This window comes from Myxine glutinosa, chromosome 9, assembly GCF_964187855.1.
Source record: "Myxine glutinosa chromosome 9, kmMyxGlut1.1, whole genome shotgun sequence".
NCBI classification, from domain to species: Eukaryota; Metazoa; Chordata; class Myxini; order Myxiniformes; family Myxinidae; genus Myxine; species Myxine glutinosa.
The window spans coordinates 108,023,785-108,047,549 of NC_136269.1; the positions used below are offsets into that span (position 1 = coordinate 108,023,785).

At 45.0% G+C, this 23,765-nt stretch overlaps 1 protein-coding gene across 1 annotated transcript in view; it reads left to right on the plus strand.

The window, feature by feature from the left end:
* The window catches only part of LOC137418836 (TRAF2 and NCK-interacting protein kinase), a 211,078-nt gene that overhangs the window by 129,168 nt on the left and 58,145 nt on the right, over positions 1 to 23,765 (plus strand). Inside the window, exons 6-9 of the mRNA XM_078784643.1 lie at positions 9,697 to 9,787; positions 20,759 to 20,889; positions 21,202 to 21,256; positions 21,507 to 21,585. Of these exons, the coding sequence (XP_078640769.1) occupies positions 9,697 to 9,787; positions 20,759 to 20,889; positions 21,202 to 21,256; positions 21,507 to 21,585 (356 nt within the window). The remainder of the gene's footprint in view (positions 1 to 9,696; positions 9,788 to 20,758; positions 20,890 to 21,201; positions 21,257 to 21,506; positions 21,586 to 23,765) is intronic.

A 23,765-nucleotide genomic window follows, 5' to 3' on the forward strand; every position in this document is an offset into this window, starting at 1 on the left:
TGCCATACAATCACATTCTGGTGCAACGAAGAGTCAGAATTAATGGAAACGAGTCCTTAACTGACATAGACTAAGAATAACTAGCAAGATGTCCGAAAGTTGTCTACGTGAGATGCGGTGGACCTGGGCACGACATTTAATGGGGGAAAAAGGGGAAGGTCGGTTCTACAGAGTGTTATTTACAGGCAATGGGACTAGGGAATGGGGGATTGGGGATAGTTGGGGAGTATTGGGGAAATAGGGGAATATTTACAAGCGGATATGGAGGCCAAGTCCCATATCCGCAACATTGCACCCTTCTCTACCCTCGGGGCGTCCCGACCCGATAAATTTTTACCTATTTTAGTGTGGCACTCAGATGTAGTTCCCTCTACTATTAACTCTACCCTGAGTGCGACAGTTTTACAGATATTCACAAATGAGTAAATATGTCCCCCTGCGACGTTGCACCCTTCTCCTCACAGAAACACACCCACAGGATAACCGAATCGCGGAAAGAATTCGCAAACTAAACATACAGCCGGTAGGGAGCATTATTTACAAGACTACGCTGATATTTACACTATGATCCAGGACCTGTTTTTGGAGGAACACATGCAGATGTTATGCATAGAGAGAGAGCACGCATGCCAGCATCGATACACCAACCCACGAGTGCTCTGTGGCCTTACGGCCTTTAATAATGTGCAGAGCACCCCTTCCAAGCACCAAAAGCACCACCCCATCATGTACAATCAGCACCATCCGGTGCACCAATAAAGTGTTTATAAATCACCGGTGGTGTCGCAGCCGGCCGATGTTCTGCCGCTGGCCTTGCCTTCATGTGGTGCACTTGGCCTTCTTGCTTCTTTCAAAAATAAAGAAAGGCGCCAACCGCGTCCATTTCTGTATTGTGGCCGTCAGGGGGCCAACTAAAAGTGGTTCACCTGTATGGCATAGGTGCCACGTTGACCCATAGGTCCATCCACGGGTGGTGCTTGGCCGCAAAAGAACTGCGGTCCATTGTGGGTGGCCACAAACATTGCGGTCCATATGGTGTATCGATCCAGGCAGCAAGCAGCGAAAGTACAGGCCCACAACTGCGGAGCCAGCACCTCTCTCTCCTCTCTCTCTGCCCCAAAGCCAGATCCTCGGAGGTGGGAGACAAAAGAAGAAGACAAGTGAGTAAGGTGGTAAGGGCGCAAAAGTGCACGCAATACAAGATGATGCACACTGGGGGCACATGGGAACCAGGTGAGACAGGTACGTTCCTACCGTACGCCCCCCCCCCCCCCCCCCACCAGGTAACCTACATGGCCCCTCCCTTACCCCTTACTGTATCCACAAAACACAACACTACCCATAAACATCTACTTTACAAATCAACAAACATCCCTACTGTCTTCCCCGTTCCTCCCATAAACCAAATTCGTCTTCTCTCCCTCCTAACCAATCAAATTTGCCATTTTCAACTTTCATCAAAATTTGCCATCTCCAACTCAACATCATAATTTGTCATCACCAATTCATCATCAGTCCCTCCTAGGGAGGGAGAGATGGAATCACCCCAATGTCTCATCCACGTCGTGATGCGTCTCACAAATCCTCACAGCAATTCTCATTTCCTGCAACAGAACAAAGAAAACACAGGTGTGGAGTCATCATCATCACAGGTAAGTGGCTGCGTATGGTGCGACAGGTTCATCAATCCTAACTATTTCCTGAATGACTTTAACAACTTTACACTACCCGGGGTCTTTCCCTGCCAATCCATTGGCCAACTTACACTATGGGTTCTAAAAACCAATTCCCATTGACTAAACTGTGGTGCTTTTCAATTTGGGGTCTCACTCCCCCGATTCATCTCCCGGTGCCCTCGCACAATTTCTGGGCTGTGGCGTGTACCTCTCCCAGCGGGTCTACCCACCTGCACACCCCCACCACTGCAGTTGCCTCCGAGCTTACCTGCTCCTTACCCTAACCTAACTACCTGGGGAAGGCCCTCTGGCGCTCTCCCCACTCGGTGCCCTCTCTGGCACTGGGCTGCCCGATCCATACCCGGGATCCTCAGGCACCCACTGACACTAACGGCTCCCAGAGCCCACCTGCGGCCTCACCTGGCCGACATCCTCACAGTGGTGGAGTGCCCAACCAACTACACACACTAACAGGCTACACGCCCAGCCATTTCCACAACACTAATGCACCCATCCACAATACCATTCTGCAACCGCACCACAAATGCCAATATCCAACCACAATTTACCTATGCCCTCTACCTAACACTTACACTACCCGCCCCGGGTACTCGTGAAAGGGGTCCACTCTTCCCCCATCCACACCTTCGCACCCTGCACACCACTCCGTACCACTTACTCCAACTCTCTCCACACCAGTCATTCTCTGCTCCATATATTCCACACACCTGCACTTGCACACCTGTGCTCTCACTCTTGGTGCCACCTGCACCCTTCTCTCCCCAAGCGCATTCGCGCTGATCCACAACACTCACTACTCACACACTGCTCCACACACCTGTCCAGTTCTCACACAGCATCATCTCATCTAACTACTCCCCTCTGAAACTTGCGCTTCCCAGTCGTCCCTTTAAACTATTGCGCTCCCACGTCATTATCATCCATACTAATCTACCTGCGTCCCCACTACAGGTATCAGTCACTAACTAACCTTAACGTTACCTAATGTCATCTTCGCTAGATCCCTACAATATAACCTAACCCACCCGGGCTAGTTTTCACTGCCATACACCCCATAAGCTATTGCTCCTTTGCCCCCAATTGGAAGGGTGGCAGGGATGCCCCCCTTACCCACCGGGCCCATCGCTCACTACCAATTTTGCACATCAAATTTCAACAAATTAAAAATTTGCCAATCACTACCCATCATCTGCCAATCACTACTGCCAATCCCTTGCCAATCATCAAATTTTGTTTTTCTCTAATTTTGGGTCCAAAACACTAACCTCATCACCCAGTCTACTCACTAATGCCTCTCGGTGCGCCAACTCCTATCCAAAGCCCGGCTTCGTAAAGCCAAGCCATGAATGCGGGTTGTTCTGTGCCAGCGGCTGGATGCGTCCGGCACTCGGTGCAGGGACGGGGGCTTACCCGGGCCGAGATCCCACGCACCATCTCGGCGTGGAGCCATCCAATGTCCCGATCTCGGCCTGCCGGAATGCCTCAACAAAACGTGGTCGCCATGACGACCCTTCCTATCCAGCCGCCCGCTCCGCCTGGTGGAGCATGGACGCGGCCGTTCAAAGCGAGGCCCAGCACGCACCGAGGGCCCGATTCGGCTAAAAGTCGCTCTAACCTCTAACCCGGTTACCTTCGATGCCTCACCTGCATGCTTACACCCCGCAGCCCGTTCCTTGCTCACACATCCAGCCGTTCCCATGCTCCTCGTACCTTTCCTTACACACCCAGGTCCCCTCATTCCACTCACAGCCTTGGTCACACACCTGACCACCGAACACTTTGGCACACATTCGTTGGTAGCACACCTCACCAACACACCTCTTCGCGCCCCCTCCTCGGTCACCTCCTCTGTGACAATCACAGGTGTGCTCTCATTCGCACACCCAACCACGTGCCTTACTACCAATTCCAGCGTGCATTCCCACTCACGCTCTACCATTCCACGTGTGCTTCCTTTCTCACCTGTCACAACCAACTCACGCTCCGTGTCACTCTCACTACTTTCACCTCCACTCTTGACAGCGCACTCTTTCCCCATGCACCTGTCCGTCACACACCTTTCTCGCGCACACCCTTGCGCACACTCTCCCGTCACACCCTCTGTAACACTCACCACAGGTGTGCATTCTTCCTTGCCTTTGACAGCGCACTCTTTCCCCATGCACCCGTCCGTCACACACCTTTCTCGCGCACACTCTTGCGCACACTCTCCCGTCACACCCTCTGTAACACTTACCACACCGCGCTTCCATGTGCTCCCTCGCACACGCGCTACGACCGACTCATTCTCGCCAGCACCCTCACTCCTTGGCACGCACTTTTTCCTCACACACCCCAGAGTCGGACTTTCTCGCACACCTCCTTTTTCGCACACCAGACCTTTCGCACACTTCACCAACGGCCTCTCACGAACACCCGGGTCTATCTCGACCCCCAAGCTTATTAAATCCCCTGGCGCATCATACGCACGACCATATTGGTCACCACTTACACCGGGTCCTCTTCCTCTTCGCTTTTCCTCCATCACCTGCGAATCCCTCATCCGGTTAATGAGCACATCATCACGATCCAAACACAGACTTTGGACCAATTCTTTTATCTCCTCTTTTATCTCTTTCTTATCCTCTCTCCGTCGCTTCTTAATTTCGCTCACCCCTTCTTCCACTTCTTCTAATTTCTGTTTCACCTCCTTCATCTCCTCGTGCGCCCCTTTGAGTTCTTCCTCTAACTCCACTTTATTTTTTTCTATGTGCTCCCGCACCTCCCGCTCTTTAACCTCCATCACCTCTACCACCTTGTTCATTTTCCTCGTCAAGTCCTCATGTACCGTCTGACACTCTTTTTTAATTACCCCTACGTCCTTTTTCATCTCCTTCTGCGTCGATTTTAACCCCTCTATTACCGCTGTGTTCTTCTTTACCTGGTCCCCCAACTCCTTTTGTCCCACTGTCAGTTGTTCTACTCCCAGCGTCAACTCCTCTATACCCCCTTGCAATTTTACAGTCCCCTTTCTCACCTCCTTCTCCATGCGCTCCTTACAGTGCCTCACCTCCTCGCGCACTCCTCCGACCTCCTCACTCACTCCTCTCCTGATCTCCTCTCCCATCACTTGCATCTCCTGCCCAGATGCCACCCTCATCTGCTCCATTTCCTCCCTGTGAGCATCCAGTTTGGTTTCTACCCCCATTCTGACCCCCTCTATCCGCTGCTCCATTTGTTTAACTTCCCTTTCCGCTTGGTCCCTCATGTCCCTTAATTTGCCTTCCATACTGTTTTCTAACCCCTCTAACCCCTTTTGCATCCCTTCCATTTGATTCTCTTGAGCGGCCATTCTGTTTTCTACCCCCATTAACCCATTTCTCACCTCTTTTATCCCGTTGTCTAACCCCTCAAAATTATTGTCTAACTTCCCAAATTTCTTGTCTAACCCCTCACCAGTACCCCTCGCTTCGTCCCTCATTACCCCCATTTGGCCCTCTAATCGCTCACCCTGAGCATCCATCCGGTTCCCCATTACCCCCATTTGGCCCTCCAATCGCTCACCCTGAGCATCCATCCGGTTCCCCATTACCCCCATTTGGCCCTCCAATCGCTCACCCATTTGTTCCATAAGGGCCCTCATTTGCAACATAAAAAGGTTCGAATCCACCAGGGGCGCTGCCACGGTCGCGGGCGCGGTCGCCGTGACCAGCGAGGCGCCATTTTGTGCGTCTGCTACCCTCGCTGCTTCGCTCTCCTCACGTCCCTCAATTTGGTCCTGGACCGACCCTGCCTCACTCTCCTCTACCGGAACCCAGCCGACTTGGTCTGCCATAGCGCGACTTTCAAAATTCGGGTTTTTATTTTCGTAAAACAAAATCAAATTTCGCCGTTATAATTTCGAGCGCGGGAAACGCGCTCCGGATCGAATTCTACTTCCCAACACCAAAATGTTACCCTAATGGTACAATTGGTGTTCCAAAATTTGGGCCTAATAAATTTAGTCCCAGGTCCGAATCCCACTCCTCGACACCAATTGTTACGGACACGACTTATTAAGATGTTATGCTGGGCCGAGCGGAATGGCCGCCGTGTTCGCACAAGTTACCCGATTATACTCGAACGTTGACTAAGTCGCGCTACGCTAGATCAATTGAGGAAAGGACACAGCGGCTGGGTTAAAATGACACGACACCAGGGGTACGGTTCTCAAGACCTCCGGAGGAGGTTATAATATTGCGGAAGGTTAGATTACAAAGACAAGAGAGACAGCATAGAAAGGTGGGCACTTAAACACGGTCTTATCTTAGCCCCGACAGACGACAGATAAACGGGACAAGACTGACTCACACGGGGATTGATGGCAAGGAAGGCGGGTAGTCGATGGCTCAAGGTGCACTCTTGGCTCAGGGACAGAATCGACCCGGTCCGGTCCAGAGATGCGGGAGGTCTCACAGCGCTCGGAGGTGGCGTCTGGTTCTCTTTCGTGGCTGAGGCGCATCTCACGTCACGTCCGGTAGGCTGCGTATATCCGGCGGGGAGTGACACGCCCTCGGCTCGTTAGCTCCGCCCCAGATGGAATCGGCCCGTTGCTTCTTATTGGGTGCGGGGGTTATCGGGCTCCGCCCTTGATGAGGAGCTGACAGCCAGCCCCTTCGTGGTAACCCCGTGGGCGCACATGGCAATGGCGGCTAACCAAGCCGGTGTGAGGACGCACACTCCCCGCACGCCGTTGTTGTAGTTGTTGTTTCATGGGGAAGATGGGAGGAGGTATGGGGAGGTCCTAAACTCACTACTGGTGCCATACAATCACATTCTGGTGCAACGAAGAGTCAGAATTAATGGAAACGAGTCCTTAACTGACATAGACTAAGAATAACTAGCAAGATGTCCGAAAGTTGTCTACGTGAGATGCGGTGGACCTGGGCACGACATTTAATGGGGGAAAAAGGGGAAGGTCGGTTCTACAGAGTGTTATTTACAGGCAATGGGACTAGGGAATGGGGGATTGGGGATAGTTGGGGAGTATTGGGGAAATAGGGGAATATTTACAAGCGGATATGGAGGCCAAGTCCCATATCCGCAACAATATATATATATATATATATATATATATATATATATATATATATATATATATACACACACACACACACACACATACACACACACACACACACACACACACACACACACACACACACACACACACACACACACACACACACGATATCCATTTTTCCGTTCTCCAACCTATAGCTTTGTCTTTAAAAACTCAACGTTTCGGCCAGCAACCCAGCGTGCGCCGAGCCTCCACTAGCCTTCATCAAGAGAAGTTCCCTTGTTCACCTCCTCCCAGATATATCTGGGGGGAGGGGTGGGCCTATTCTATCAACCAATCACAAAGCTGCGTTGCGAGACCTCGTGACCATGGACCCATGCTCGGCTTACGTTGCAAGTGTTTTGTGCGTGTTTGAGCGGTGTATTGTGTTTTGTTGTCCGTGTTGCCTGTGTCGGCTATGTCCCACTTTGTCTTTGTCCTCCTCCATGCATCGGTGTGTCTCTGGTGTACTTATGCATGAGAGGTCCGTATGCCTGTGGTAACGCCACAGTCTCCTCTGTCAATGGTGCCCGCGTTTGGCCAGTGTGCCAGGCCTCCAGTATTCGCCTCCTGGCCCGGTTCGGGGATGCCGCCAGCACGTTCACATTGTCCCATAGCGGAACATGGCCCGCCCTTATTCCATGCTTGGCGATAGCAGATCTTTCTGGGTGATTACACTCAAAGGCCTTGTGGTGTTCATTAATGCGCTGGCCTAAGGTTCTTCCAGTCTCGCCTATGTATTCTCCACCACAGTCACATGGAATGGTGTATACCACACCTGTGCAATCATTCTTCAGTCTTTTGTCTTTGACCTTGGTCAGTGCACGTCTCAAGGTGTATATAGGTTGGTAGTTGACCCTCACCCCGACCGGTCTCAAAATCCTGCCAATCCTTTGAGATACCCGTGGCACAAATGGTAGCACGCAGAAGCCCTTAGGTGGTTCCTGTGGCACGTCCTGGATTCTTGGAGCCGCCAGTACCATTTCATTTTTTGGGCAGAGGTGGTCTGGGTAGCCATTGGCTTTCAATACCCATTTGAGATGCTTGATCTCTCTCCTTTTGCCCTTCAAGGTGGACGGTATATGCCTGCTATCGCCAAGATCAAGATCAAGATATATATATACACACACACAGTCGTGGCCAAAAATATTGGCACCATTGCATCTTATTCAAATAACTCACAATTTTCTCTAAAAATAAGTTGAAATTGACAGAACTATTTGGTGTCCACAATTATTTATTTCACTGTTAATATTACAGAACCTTTGTTTTCGATTCAGAACTTAATATATCCTTTTAAATCAGAAAATAAAAAGAAATGGTATTGACAAAATTATTGACACCCTATTACAAGTCAGGAGACGACGATGGTTCACGAGCGACCGGTATTCAATGACAAAGGTCAAAACCGACATTGAAAATATCTAAATAGGAATGTATTATCTGTTATGAGACTAGCCGAACCCGCCCCCCCCCCCCCCCCCCCTTGTTCAATCCTCTCCCCCTCTCCTCTGTGCTGTGTGCATGAGGAGGAGGGAGATGAGGGTGGAAAATTTAAGGTCTTGAAGTCACATTTTGCATTACGTGTAATTACACATTACAAACTGTATTTCCCATGTGCATAGACATGTATTCACATGTTCTGTAAAGTAAATAAAATGTGTAGATTACATCATTTCTGGATCTGATGAATTGCCAGTATCCATTTTGTAAAACTTTATGTGCAGCATCCAACTCAGGATGTCCAAATGTCATAAGCATGTATGCCCGTGGGTTTCCTTGGCTGCCCCAATAGTAAATATATTTTAGGCTAATGCCGTCTGTCTGGCTGACCCTGAAGCATGCAAACGCTCCTCGGAGAGAAAATGATATTAAGTAAACGTTGCTTCAAATTAATCCAAACCTACAGGACAATTACAATATTTTCAGTCAGACAAAAAAAAAATTGAACCCGGGATGTTGTATAGGCAACAGACCACTGCTTCGATTGCTCCCGATTTTCTTCTTTTTTTTTCTTTGCTGTTTAGAAATGTATTACCTCCCATTTTTGAGCTCTTTCAACCAGTGCAAGATTAAAAGGCTTCCTTATTTTTATATTGTGGTATTTTCTTACCAAGGGGTTCTGCTCGTTCTTCATATTCTGCTTCATTGGCAGGACTTCAAATATGCGTGGAGACATAGAACCCATTAAATTTTGGACGTTTTCATTTTCATTCTTTTCTTATGTATAATAGATTGGTGACAGCTGTAACAACAAATGGAAACCATATCACAAGTGTGCACCAATTCCATATTATAACGGCTACCTTTGTTCTTGAAAAGGCTCGATCACAGATGCTGAGTCCCATTGTATCCCAAATAAATCTGCATAGACGTCCACCACGCATGCACCAGATGTTTTCCTTATTCATCGCGCCACTTACGCTAACAGGTTTTAATGCAAACAGGACCTAATTGGGTTTGAATGTACAAAGGAAAACGGTCTTGATGTTAAAATTAAGTAGCCGGGGTTATAATTGTATTTGATTTCCCTTTCTATCTGTACGGCACCGTGCATTCAAGACAGCGCATGACTGACCCATCTGTTGGTGGCTGAGCCTGTATAAGGTTGCCACCTTGTAAGCCATAGATACACTGTTGTTGGAATGGCTGACCAGCCATTCAAATATGCCAAGCAAATCACCACGTCGTCGTTTTGGGATTTAACCCATCGACCTTTGTATCTCACTCCACAGCGTTCACATTGCACTAATGTGTGTCTCATTCGTACAGACCATGCCACTGTCCATGACACTGTTCATGTCATGTAGAGGTGATCCATGACACTGTCCTGTGGGTTAAGATTCTGACCCTTTCACATGGTTAACATTGCAAATTAAGCTCTACAACATGGTATCTTTTTTTGTTCAACCCCTGCAGGGCTTGACCCATCTGCATGCACACAAGGTGATCCATCGTGACATCAAGGGTCAGAACGTCCTCCTCACAGAGAACGCCGAGGTCAAGCTAGGTGAATTTTCCAAATCAATGTCCTGTCTTACATACTTTGTTAAACATGAAATGTCATCTAATACATTTAGGGTAATCAACCATTCGACCATTATAATTGTACCTTAGAGGGGTGCAACAACTAACAGCAAAATTTAAAAGTGTGTGTGTGTATGCATATAGATATATTTCTCTATTTATTTTTGTATATATATATATATATATGTATATATCATCACCTTCGTGCCATTCTTGCTCAAGTGGAAAAAAGCGTTTACGACATAATCACAAAAAACGTTTTTTTTTTCAGCCATCTGGATCAGTACTGAATTTAAATTCTGTTAAGTGAAGAAAACCTAGATTATCATTGCATGCAATTGTAGAGAAACGTGTAACTAAGCTAAATTTATAAATAACAGAGATTATAAATCACCGTGAGCAATTTTGGCTTGGGCAAATCACCGTGAGCAATTTTGGCTTGGGCAATTATGGCACGGAGAAGTGCTAGAGACAATATTGATCACGGTTCTACCTAAATGCTGACGACCCTTTGGAACGAATAATCAAGAAATTAATTTTTATGATACATTGACTTTATTTTCATTTATACACTAGTTTTTTAGGTCATCTCCTTCCGGAGATAGGTCACTAATAATGCCGGTCTCGATGTCCGTCCGTCCGTCCCCACCTTTTTCAACTAGGGTTATAGAGATGGGTTAGGGTTCGTTGAATTTAATGGGAGGAGTCATTATTTCGGTGATATACGATGAGCGGAAGTGGCACGAACACTCGATGAGCAGAAATGGCACGGAGTTGAACAAACACTTTTTTTTTGGCAAAAAAAACGTGTATAGACATTCTATTATGAATTGACAGTAACTAGACACAATAACCAATCACCGGATTTTTTAAAATGTCATTTTCGATAAAATTCGATTTGAGCAAGAATGGCACGAAGGTGATGCTATATATATAGATATATAGATATATAGATATATAGATGTAGATATATAGTGTATGGTGTATCATACATGGTGTTGGTGTATCATGGTGTATCATGGTCATGGTGTATCATACACCGCCCAACATGACACCGACGGCAACGTGTCGATATATATTAAAAATTCGCTTTTGCTTTTCCGTTAAGATATATTACTTTTTCGTTTGATGACAGTCGTCACAAAAACGTCAACAATGATGCCGACATATATTTCTTCGTTTTTATTTAATTCAACATTATTAGCCGGAAGTAAAATATGTTTCAGGAAATTACCGAGAGATATTTCTTCGTTTTTTAAAATTAGTTATGTGCGAATACACTTTAAATAGGTTTATTTGAAATCTTTAATTTTCCACAATATAATTTACTTGCCATTTATCATTTGATGATTACGAGACAAATTCCTCTTGAGGATCGTGACAATTCATGCGCTGCGTGGAAACTTCTATTTCCAAAATGAATGAGACGATCGATGAAGAACGCAGACTTGAACAGGATGCAGCAAGAAAACGAATGAGACGGGCGAACGAGTCCATCGACGAACGTCAATGCAAACTTGCGGGGTCACCCGTGGGAATCCCACGGGCATGGATGTGTGTGACATTTCGACATATTGAGTTAGATGCTGCACATTCATTTTTACAAAATGGTTACTGGCAAGTCATCAGATCCAGAAATGGTGTAAAAACCACCGTTTAGAGGCCATTTTTCCCCGCAAAGCGGGGGTTGGCCTTTTCGGGGACCGTGGTAGTTGTTGTTTTTTTGTCCCCTTTTTGAAGCAATGTTTTACGGCCGGATGCCCTTCCTGACGCCAACCCTTTTTGCCGCCTTCAACGACAAACAGGGAATTACCAGTGAACTGGTACTCAATTAGCCGACCTCGGAAGGATGACAGGCTGAGTCAACCCCCCTGGCATTAATTCGGCGATCGACCGAGATTCGAACCCAGGATCCTAAGCCGGCACCCTAGCCGCTAGCCCAACACCAGAAATGGTGTCATGAACACAATTTATTTACGCACAAGCACAAAAGCAAGACGGGCCGATTTCCGATTCCGACGGGCCGACGGGCGAGACGGGCCGATTTCCGATTCCGACGGGCCGATTTGGAGCAAGAAAAAGAACGAGACGGGAGAAAAAGGAGAGAAACGAGACGGGGAAAGCCGATTGGAGAGGCGAGTGAGGCGCGATTGGAGAGGAGTGTGAGGCGCGATTGGAGAGGAGTGTGAGGCACGATTGGAGAGGAGTGTGAGGCGTGATTGGAGAGGAGTGTGAGGCACGATTGGAGAGGAGTGATTGGAGGGGAGTGTGAGGCACGATTGGAGAGGAGTGTGAGGCACGATTGGAGAGGAGTGTGAGGCGCGATTGGAGAGGAGTGTGAGGCGCGATTGGAGAGGAGTGTGAGGCGCGATTGGAGAGGCGTGTGAAGGATTGGAGAGGAGAGGAGTGTGAGGGATTGGAGAGGTGAGGGATTGGAAAGGAGAGGGATGTGAGGGTTTGGAGAGGAGAGGAGTGCTAGGTGGAGAGAGGAGAGTGTCAGGTGGAGACAGGAGAGTGTCAGGTGGAGACAGGAGAGTGTCAGGTGGAGAGGAGTGAGGGGTCACATATTATGTGAAATAACTAAATTCACACCATTTCTGGATCTGATGACTTGCCAGTAACCATTTTGTAAAAATGAATGTGCAGGTGCCATTTATCATTTGATGATTACGAGACAAAATTCCTCTTGAGGATCGTGACAATTCATGCGCTGCGTGGAAACTTCTATTTCCAAAATGAATGAGACGATCGATGAAGAACGCAGACTTGAACAGGATGCAGCAAGAAAACGAATGAGACGGGCGAACGAGTCCATCGACGAACGTCAATGCAAACTTGCGGGGTCACCCGTGGGAATCCCACGGGCATGGATGTGTGTGACATTTCGACATATTGAGTTAGATGCTGCACATTCATTTTTACAAAATGGTTACTGGCAAGTCATCAGATCCAGAAATGGTGTAAAAACCACCGTTTAGAGGCCATTTTTCCCCGCAAAGCGGGGGTTGGCCTTTTCGGGGACCGTGGTAGTTGTTGTTTTTTTGTCCCCTTTTTGAAGCAATGTTTTACGGCCGGATGCCCTTCCTGACGCCAACCCTTTTTGCCGCCTTCAACGACAAACAGGGAATTACCAGTGAACTGGTACTCAATTAGCCGACCTCGGAAGGATGACAGGCTGAGTCAACCCCCCTGGCATTAATTCGGCGATCGACCGAGATTCGAACCCAGGATCCTAAGCCGGCACCCTAGCCGCTAGCCCAACACCAGAAATGGTGTCATGAACACAATTTATTTACGCACAAGCACAAAAGCAAGACGGGCCGATTTCCGATTCCGACGGGCGAGACGGGCCGATTTCCGATTCCGACGGGCCGATTTGGAGCAAGAAAAAGAACGAGACGGGAGAAAAAGGAGAGAAACGAGACGGGGAAAGCCGATTGGAGAGGCGAGTGAGGCGCGATTGGAGAGGAGTGTGAGGCGCGATTGGAGAGGAGTGTGAGGCACGATTGGAGAGGAGTGTGAGGCGTGATTGGAGAGGAGTGTGAGGCACGATTGGAGAGGAGTGATTGGAGGGGAGTGTGAGGCACGATTGGAGAGGAGTGTGAGGCACGATTGGAGAGGAGTGTGAGGCGCGATTGGAGAGGAGTGTGAGGCGCGATTGGAGAGGAGTGTGAGGCGCGATTGGAGAGGCGTGTGAAGGATTGGAGAGGAGAGGAGTGTGAGGGATTGGAGAGGTGAGGGATTGGAAAGGAGAGGGATGTGAGGGTTTGGAGAGGAGAGGAGTGCTAGGTGGAGAGAGGAGAGTGTCAGGTGGAGACAGGAGAGTGTCAGGTGGAGACAGGAGAGTGTCAGGTGGAGAGGAGTGAGGGGTCACATATTATGTGAAATAACTAAATTCACACCATTTCTGGATCTGATGACTTGCCAGTAACCATTTTGTAAAAATGAATGTGCAGCATATAACTCAATATGTCGAAATGTCACACACATCCATGCCCGTGGGATTCCCACGGGTGACCCCGCTAGTATAGATATATATTGGTGATTAATGTCCCTGTCTATAGTCTTTACTGACCTTGATCATGAACTATTAGACTTTAGTAGTGAATTTTGCATGTAAAATGACTGGATTAAACTTCTACTATGATTACAGTTACAAGGTATATTATATTGAAGTTGAAAGAAGACTTTTTGGGGGCATGGGTATTTGTGTTTCATGGGGGGGGGGGGGGGGTTGCAGTGGGTGAGGGATGAGAATTGTACTCACAAAATTGACAAATTTTGCACCTTCCCCTATTTCTCCATTCTCCATATGTCACAGCCTCTTTGGTCTGTCTTCTCCTAACTCCCTTTTTATTCCACACCTTTCCCTCCCCTCAATTCCTCCTCAACTCCCATACTCTTTTACTCCCCTTGTATGTTATTCTAAAATCCTAATCTGCTACTTTTGCTTCTTCTCTGCACTCTTCAGCCTGTGCTTGTCCTTTGGCTACCTCCCAACTGTCACAGAAAGGGTGCAAAAATAGTTCTCTCAACTACCAAGAGGCTCACTTACAATTAGTATAAGAAAAGTTATGGAGTCCATCTGCTGTTGTTGTCAAATCTTTCCTCTTTTCAAACAGCCCGATCTGTGGCCATCAGTTTGGATTCTGTTATTGATGGCGGCTCTAAATCTCAGGACCATCACCCTGAACATATCCTGGTTATTTGACACAAACTATCATCCTGCTCTGCTTCACAACCTTGCTGCCTGTGGCATAAAAGGCTGTCTTCTTATCTGGTTTTCTGACTTCCTCCACTCGCACAGTTGATGCTTTGTATCAATAGAACCCTCTCCCTCCCAGGGAATACGTGGAGTGCCCAAGGCAGTCTTGGGTCCAGTCATGTTCTTCATCAACATATAATACCATTCTGAGCCTCTCAAAAACGCTCTTCCTTTTTGTAGATTACTCTGCATTGGTTTTAAATCACTCTTGCTTTATTATAAAACACTCCAAGTGTGACGGTAAAAAACCATTATTTGTAGTTGATTAACTCAGGAGATCATAACAATCATTTCAGTAGAACAACACAAATCAGAAATTCCACATCAGAAAGCTCCAGTGGAACTACACAAAAAGCATGCCCCCACCCCCCCCCCCCCCCCCCACACACACACACACACTATAGCAAAAGGAACAGCTGGGCACGTCGGTTCACCAGTTTGTCGATCTGGCCATTAGTCATTGCGAATCTGCTGAACTGTTTGACCAGAGAAGAACGCAAGGACTTGCCGTTTGCAGAATGCAGAAATGCAGAAACTCGACTCGAATGCTCGACTTCGACTTCGAAACTCGAATGAAACTTCGAATGAAACTCGACTCGACTTCGAAAGACTCGAATGCAGAAACTTCCAAGAACGCATGAAATGCCGTTTCTGATGATCAATTTTTCACAATTTCCTTTGGGACGACCCCCAGATCCCCCTTGCTTCGCCCCCCCCCCCCCCCCCCCACTTTCGGCATTATGGCTTAGTGCACGCCTCCATCTTGAAATCCCTGGATTCGCCCCTGGGTAGCGTCTGCATCACTCTCTGCTGATATGGAATTTTTTAGATGCTGGTCTGACAAATCGAGCATGCTTTTCTATCCCGACAAATCTCAGTTTCACCCTGTTGCCCTGGAGGGACCATCAAACTAACCCACCTTATTTCTATGCTCAGCCATTGGAAGAGATTGAGTCTGTTGAACATTTTGGTCTCACGATCAGCTTGAGTTGACCATAGAGCAAAGCTGCTCCCGAAGCATGCTGCAGACTGGGCATCCTCCATCGTTTCAAGTCACTTCTTGAAAAGTCGTAACTACTTAAAGCCTGCAAGGTCTTTCTCCATACCTCAATGGAATACTGCTCTAGCCTATGTGCTGGCACCCCAGCATCACATCTCTGTTTCATGGATTCTGTGGAATCCAAAGTTCTCATCATTATTGGTATCTCACCTGATGAGACTGGATGAAAGGCCTGTTACTTTCACATCGCAAACATGTCAGTGGCCTCTGTTTTTTTTTTTTGTTTTTTTTTTTACTGCTTCTCCTTTCGTCTAGCTTTCTCTACTCTCTTGGTCCTCTGGCCCTCTCCAGCTCCTCCAGGATGCAAGCTTTTTCCAGTAGCCAACCCACTCCGGAGAAAATTCCCCAAATCATGGCTGACTGCGTCCATCCACTTTTTTGTTCCTCTTTTCTTCCATTTTTGAACTACCTTTTGGAGGTGGTTCAATCTCTCCCTTCCCTCAAGGACTTGAACACAGGCACTGCCTCACCATCTCACATCACCTCCTATCCCTCTCGTGGTCTCTTTTATCCCAATTAACCTTACCTAACCAAACATTCTTACTTGCAGAGTGTTGGAAGAAATCAAATCCACAACATTGTCCTAATGGTAGGTTTAATTCAAATTCGATCTCTGGCAACACCTGTAAGATATAATCAAGCCTTGTATCAGGATTACATAATCATGGAGGAGTTAAGCAATTAGCAATCAATGCAAGCAAGCCTGGAACATCTAGATATACGCACCATTCGAGTATACACTGTCACTCAGATTAAATGTCACAGGAATGATTCGGAGCGATGTTCGTCTGAGTTCTTATAGGCGCCTCTCAGTGGTTGGAGAGAGCATAACACCTGGGTTCAACTTAGATACAATTTCATTACACAGATTCGTTTCCTCCCCTCTATTTTTCTGTTCCTCCATTCCCTTGTTTGATGCTCCATATGTGGCTCGACTGCTCCACTGTCAGTCTGTTTCCTTTTTGCCATCTATCAGCTCACTCTTCCACCTCCCCACCAAGATCTTGTCTTAAAAATTCCCTTTCTATGGGCACATGCTTTGACAGAAGCAGAAAGTCAGACATAATTTAAAGCTTGTAATTGCAATCCTCACGGGAGTGGCGGAGGTCAAAGTGCTGCATGAAATCTGAAAATAAGTTATGGAGAGGACGATCATACATTACGAAAAAGGCAGCATGATTATAATAACTAGAACGGCACTCAGTAGAAAGCATACCTCCGCCAGGTGAACAGTTTACGTTTTGTATCCCAGAGTAGACCAGAAAATCACAATACAAAATCACATTTCATCAAAATCATCCATCCACACCTTTTTGAGATATCCTGCTACGTATCGTTTTGGCCCCATCTCCCAATGGTGAAGAATCACTTAAAAAATTATACTAGCCGGATCTGGATCCGGATCTTCACCAAAATTGATCGAGTCTTCCTTGTCACACACACAACCTGTCCACCAAGTTTCATCCAAATCCATCTGTAACTTTTTGAGATATCCTGCTATATGTTGGTTTTAGCCCGATCTCCCAATGGTTAAGAATCACTTTAAAAATTCTACCAGCTGGATCCGAATCCGGATCTTCACCAAAATCTAATAATTTCGTCCTTGTTTCGAAACTACCTCTCTGCCTAAAAATCTAATAATACGCTACCTCTCTGCCAAATTTCGTCTGAATCTGTCCACAACATTTTGAGATATTTTGTTCACAAACAAACGGACAAACAGACAGACAGGGGGCGAAAACATAACCTCCATCCAACTTTGGTGGCGGAGGTAATAATAACATCGCAACGGCACTCTGTAGAGAGCACATCTCCACCGGGCTGAACATTGTACGTTTTGTATTCCACTGATGAGCCATATCCCAATCTGGATCTTCACTAAAATCGAATCAATTTGTCCTTGTCAGACACCCAACCTGTGCACAAAGTTTCATCCAAATCCGTCCGTAACATTTTTGCGATATCCTGCTCAAGCAGGGGTGAAAACACAACCGCAATCCACCTTCAGTGGCGGAAGTAATAATACGAGTTTTCTTTCAAGGAACTTCAATGCAGGAGGAGGCCTTTAGGCCCATTAATTATATGCTATGTTTGCCAACCTCTGGTTATTTGTCCATGCTCTATGCTTGTTGAATGTGGAATGTCAAGCAAGGAACAGTTAACAATTATTAAATGAGGTTTAATATTATTTTTACCTCTGCCACTGAAGGTGGATGGAGGTTATGTTTCACTCCTGTCTGTCTTTGTTACTTGCCGGAATAGATTCCGGCAAGTATGTTGGTTGGTTGGTTTGCCTGTTTGTGCGCAGTACTACGTCTACATTGTTGCATATAGCGTCGCCATACTTTACACACATATTTGCCATGCCCTGGAATAGACTGTGCCTTGATTTGAATACTTACCTTGATTGATTACAACAGCAATTAATAATAACGTATTATAATTAGAAACTCGCTGCGGGGTTTGCCTAGTCACAGCGCCCTCTAGCGGCAAAGATATATCAAAATGGCGCTGGCGAGCTGAACTGTCAATAAATTTAATGATTTTTGTCTGATATTGTTGAAATACTGCTTGTGATACCTCACAGGGGAAGAATAAGTACATTCACAGGGGAAGAATAAGAATAAGTAAGAATAAGTACATAAGATATTTTTAAAGTACATTCCGGCAAGTCCTCGGTCTCTGACCGATTTTTCATTTGTTTGTCTGTCTGTCTGTCTGCGAACAAAATGTCTCAAAAAGTTGTGGACGGATACAGACGAAATTTGGCAGAGAGGTAGTGTATGAGACATAGACGAAATTATTAGATTTTGGTGAAGATCCAGGTCCGGCTAGTATAGGTTTTTAAAGTGAATCTTCACCATTGGGAGATCGGGCCAAAAACTATATAAAGCAGGATATCTCAAAAAGTTGTGGACATATTTGGACGAAACGTGGTGGAGAGGTTGTGTGTGTGACAAGGAAGAATCGATTCAATTTTGGTGAATATCTGAATATGGATTCAGATACGAGAATTATTTAATTTATAAGTGATTCTTCACCATTGAGAGATTGGGCGAAAAACGGTATATAACATATTTTAAAAACGTTGTGGACGGGTTATGACTAAACTTGGTGGACGAGTTGGTTAGGTGAGAAGAACCCCCAATGGTTAAGCCCGATCTCCCAATGGTTAAGAATCACGTTAAAAATTCTACCAGCCGGATCCGGATCCGAATCCGGATCTTCACCAAAATCTAATAATTTCGTCCTTGTCACATACGCTACCTCTCTGCCAAATTGTGTGGATGTTGTGGACAGATTCGGACGAAATTTGGCAGAGAGGTAGCGTATGTAACAAGGACGAAATTATTAGATTTTGGTTTAGGTCCGAACTCAGTTCCGGCCTATCAGTGGGATACAAAACATAAACTGTTCAGCCTGGCGGAGGTATGCGCTCCTGCCGAATGCTGTTCTCATTGAATACCAGTACTGTATTTCTTTTCTTTCTTTTTTTCCTTTCTTTTTTTTTCCCCCAAGTACTATTCTCTAAGTTCTTTATTCATTTATTTTTGTTACTGTTTTGCTTCTTTTTTTTAAAGTCAGTCCTCCCAATCTAGTTCTTCTGAAAAGTGAAGTTACAAAGCATAATGTTTGGTTGCTCTCATTTTACCTGTTTCGACCTTAAATGTACAACAATTCAGTCCCATTTTCAGCACTTGACGAATTGTCAGGGTGATTTAAATCTGATCTAAGTTTGCCAAAAGCACCCTGCCTCCTCTTCGTCTCCCTCTGAAACGTCCTATTATGTATGTGTCGAGCGGCATTTGCCATTCTGTCACCCAGACTATGCACCATGTATGCTGGGCCGTTTTGTGGCGCTGCACCATTGAATGCAAATTCTATTCCGGTTTAAAACTTTCTTCCTTGCTGCTATTATAGAGAAAAACTTCTTTTTTTCTTGAGGTTGAGGCAATAAGTTTGGAGTGATCATATAATTATTTAACTTTTTTCCCTTAGCAACTCTTGGATCTTCATAATTTATTTTGCTGAGGATTTTAAAAATGTACTTGTATATTAGTAGAAAAAGTGTAAACTTTGCCTTTTCAAATACAGTAAAAGCAATTTTGTAATTCAGAAATGATTTCAAGTTATTGTCTTGATATAACCCTATCAATAGCAACAAGTTAACCACTCGTTCTGAGTGCAGTTCCTTTGAAAGCAGAGTAGTCATAAGAACAAACATGCTAACACTTTCCAGCAACATATTTTACAGAAAAACTGTATTATGAATACACGGAATAGGTTAGCATACATACATGTACATGTCAGTTGTCTTCCTACACGACAACTTTGAAGCCCTCTGCCATTTAGCTCCTCCATGAGCCGAGATCTTTGTTTCAACATCTGATTTGACATCTATTCACTGCAAGCACTATTACCACAATCGGAAGTAACACGTTTTCCGAAGAATCCTTTTTCCGTATTCAAATATGGCCTGCAGTAAAATGATAACCTTTTTTTTAGTATGGTGCGCCTTTTTTGGAGTGGTCTGCTAATTATGATGAACTATCGGTTATACCCATCAAAGACAGGTGATGAGATGGTATGGTATTTTATAGGACAGGTGAGGGAACTTGAATTAAACAACAATAGTCACGTGACGAACATAGTAAATGGAGATGATACCAACAACAATCCTGTGCGGTTGGGTTTGATGCCACCGCTCACTGGAATGCTGTGACATCATTCGGCATGGTGAACATTTTGACAATGGCGTATTGTCGACTGGTACGATCGGAATAAAAGGAGTTTGAAGTAAATATTGATGACCCTGAGCAAAATTTTAAAAGATTGTTAATTATGTCGATGAAGTTTGATGAAGAAATGCAAAGCAGTGAGCGAGGAGACGGGGTCATTTTACCGACGAATCATGATACCGACGCATTTTATTCATATATTTAACATAATTTTTATTTGGGGTTTAACATTATCCAAGACTATCAAGCTCATTAGGAATAAATCTATATTGGTTAACTTTCACATAAACAAGCAATTTCTGGTGATGAAATTGCATTTAGCTCAATATATGAGGAAAGTGTTATGATTAGTGTGACTGGCAATGTTATTTTTCTTTTTGACCACTGCAGTGGATTTTGGAGTGAGTGCACAACTTGACCGTACCGTCGGCCGGCGGAACACCTTTATTGGAACACCATACTGGATGGCACCTGAAGTCATTGCCTGCGATGAGAACCCTGATGCTACGTATGACTACCGGGTGAGAGGGCGCAAATAATATATCGGTGCGTTCATCTGTCTGTCGGAAACAGCCCGTCTCCAGATGTCTCATTAAACTAGAAATGGCGTGAGAGGTTTCAGTATCTCCATTGAAGCTATTTAACAGGTTAAAGCTAAACGTCACATGATCAACTCATAACTGACTCAACTCATAGTTGATACTTGGTTTGTAAATTGTGTACTGTACATAATATATGTATATATATATATATATATATATATATATATATATATTTTTTTTTTTTTTTTTTTTCTTACGTTTCTTCTTCTCCAACCTTTTATGGAAATTAAGAGTGATCTCTGGTCCCTTGGAATCACAGCCATTGAAATGGCGGAAGGAGCACCACGTAAGTTTATCTTGCTGTCTTCTTTTCAGAATTTCCCAAAGTAACCTTTTTATATAATTTGCAATAATAAAGACAACTTCAAAGCAGACTAATTTATTTGTAACATACATTTGAAACGATCATCCAGTGAGACTTTTTGAGTGGCATATATATATTTTAATTTAACTTCATTCAATCAATACAAAATATTGCTACAACCGACCAAACCAAGACTTAAAACAAATTATGATCTTTGTTTTGCTTTCTGCAGCTCTATGTGACATGCATCCCATGCGAGCTCTATTTCTCATTCCAAGGAACCCTCCACCCAGACTCAAGTCGAAAAAGTGGTGAGTTTTCCTTCAATCGCACTTCCTGTCTCTTGGTTCTTTGTTTCTTCTTCTGCTGGCCATTTGATACTCCTAACCTTGATCATTATGCTTTTTGCTGTACTTCTTGTCTATATCTTTCACTTCCTGGTGTTTTTAGTCCGAGCAATGGAGTTCATATTTTTGTAGTTTAACAATGATGTACACTTTAAGATTTATAATTGATCGTTATTTCGAAATGTTGTCATTGGTTAAACGTTGCTTCCATGTATTGTCAATTTTTTCTTTCTCCTTGCAAAGAAAGTAATCTACACCCTTTGCCATAAGAAAAAACTAAATATGTAGAATTGATAATGTAATATTAGGACTGTTCCAGCGTTCATTCCAAGTGCCTTTGGCACGAGGGATGTGCAGAACACTTGATTGCAGTTTCCATGTTACGTAATTGCCTTGTTCAATAATCATTCAGCGTGTGCAACTCATGCACCCTTGCGTTTATAGAGGTGACACGAGGCATTCAGAACAAATTCGAAACAGTCTTTAAGACACAACAGCGTGTGGATCATCCAAAAAATATACATTATTTAACTAAATAAATATACGTATTGATTACATTATTTAACAATCCATTACATTGCCACATCTGTCTGAAAAAAGAGGAATAAAATAACTGGACGCCTTCAAGCCGAGTCTTCCATTTGCCATGTTGCTCGGCTATTTAATATGAGGAGAGGAACTGTTTATGACCTCAAAAGACTTTATCAAGCCACTGGATTAACAAGAGATATGCGAAGAAGTGGACGTCCCAGGATAATGACTCCCACTGAGGACCGATACATTCGCCCGACCCATCTACACAATCGGTTTCAAACTACCCAGAGAACTGCAAACATACTCCCTGGACCTTGTAGGATAAATGTCAACACCGTCTTGAGGCATCTCTGTGATGCAGGGATCCGTGCTTGTTGTACTGTTCAATGTCCAAGACTTGCACCGCGACACATCCAAACATGCTTGCAGTGGTAAAATCAGCATGTTCGAAGGATATGGAAACCGTGGGCAAGTGTAATGTGCAGGTTTCTTCTTGAAAGGCATGATTACTGTGCATGGGTCCACAAAATATGCAATGAGCAACCTGCCCCAGTCTGTTTCGAGGAAGCTCCAAAATTTGCACGTGGCAGTGTCATAATATTGGGTAGCATTCCAGAAACCTTTCACACTAACTTGATCCATATCCATAGCAATCTGACGCCAGATCGATACATTAATGAGATCTTACAGCAGCATGTGTTGCCTATCCTTTAACAACATGGTCTAGGAACAATCTTTATGCATGATATTGCTCCTTTCGGAGAGAAGGAGATATTGCTCCGTAAATGTCAACGTTAATGTCATGACACCCTGGCCTGCCATCTCACCAAATTTAAATAAAATTGAGCATCTTTGGGATATCACTGATCGCTGTGTTTGAATCTTAACATGACAGCCACAAACCCTCTGAGCTGGAACAGGAGCTGATTCGGACATGGAATTCCATTCCCCAGGCTCCGATTTGAGTGCTTCTGCAGTCAATGCACTGACGATGCAATGCAGTGATTGCTGCAGGAGATGTAAATACCTGGTATTGAGATTATTATTTCCATATTACATCCCGATGTGAAAACGTTCACCACAATGGTGGAGATGTGAAAACGAAAACGTTCACCACAATGTAGCATTACGTGGTTAGGGCACATTGGAATGGACATGTAATTATTCAGCATTTACCTCAGTCATAGGTTTGCACATCATCTGGGTGTCATGATGTCACATACATAAATCACATCGACAACAATCACATGTTCCCTTTTTATGGCAAAGAGTGTAGATGAGTCAGGCACAATTGGTGGCTGATGTGCCAGGTTCGAGTCATTTTGTTAAAAGATAAATTATTTAATGAGGCCAACTTTTCTCCGACATGACTCATGGGGATAGGTCAAAAAACAATATATCTATCACAAGACATCTTTAAAATATTATGGATGGATTCTGATGAAACCTGGTGGACAGGTTGGGTGTGTGACGAGGACGAATCGATCTGTATTTTGGTGAAAATCCGGATTTTGATCCGGATATTCGAATTTTTTAAAAATTTCTTAAGTGATTCTTCACAGTGGAGAGATGGGACCAAAAACAGTATACAGCATGATATTTCAAAATGT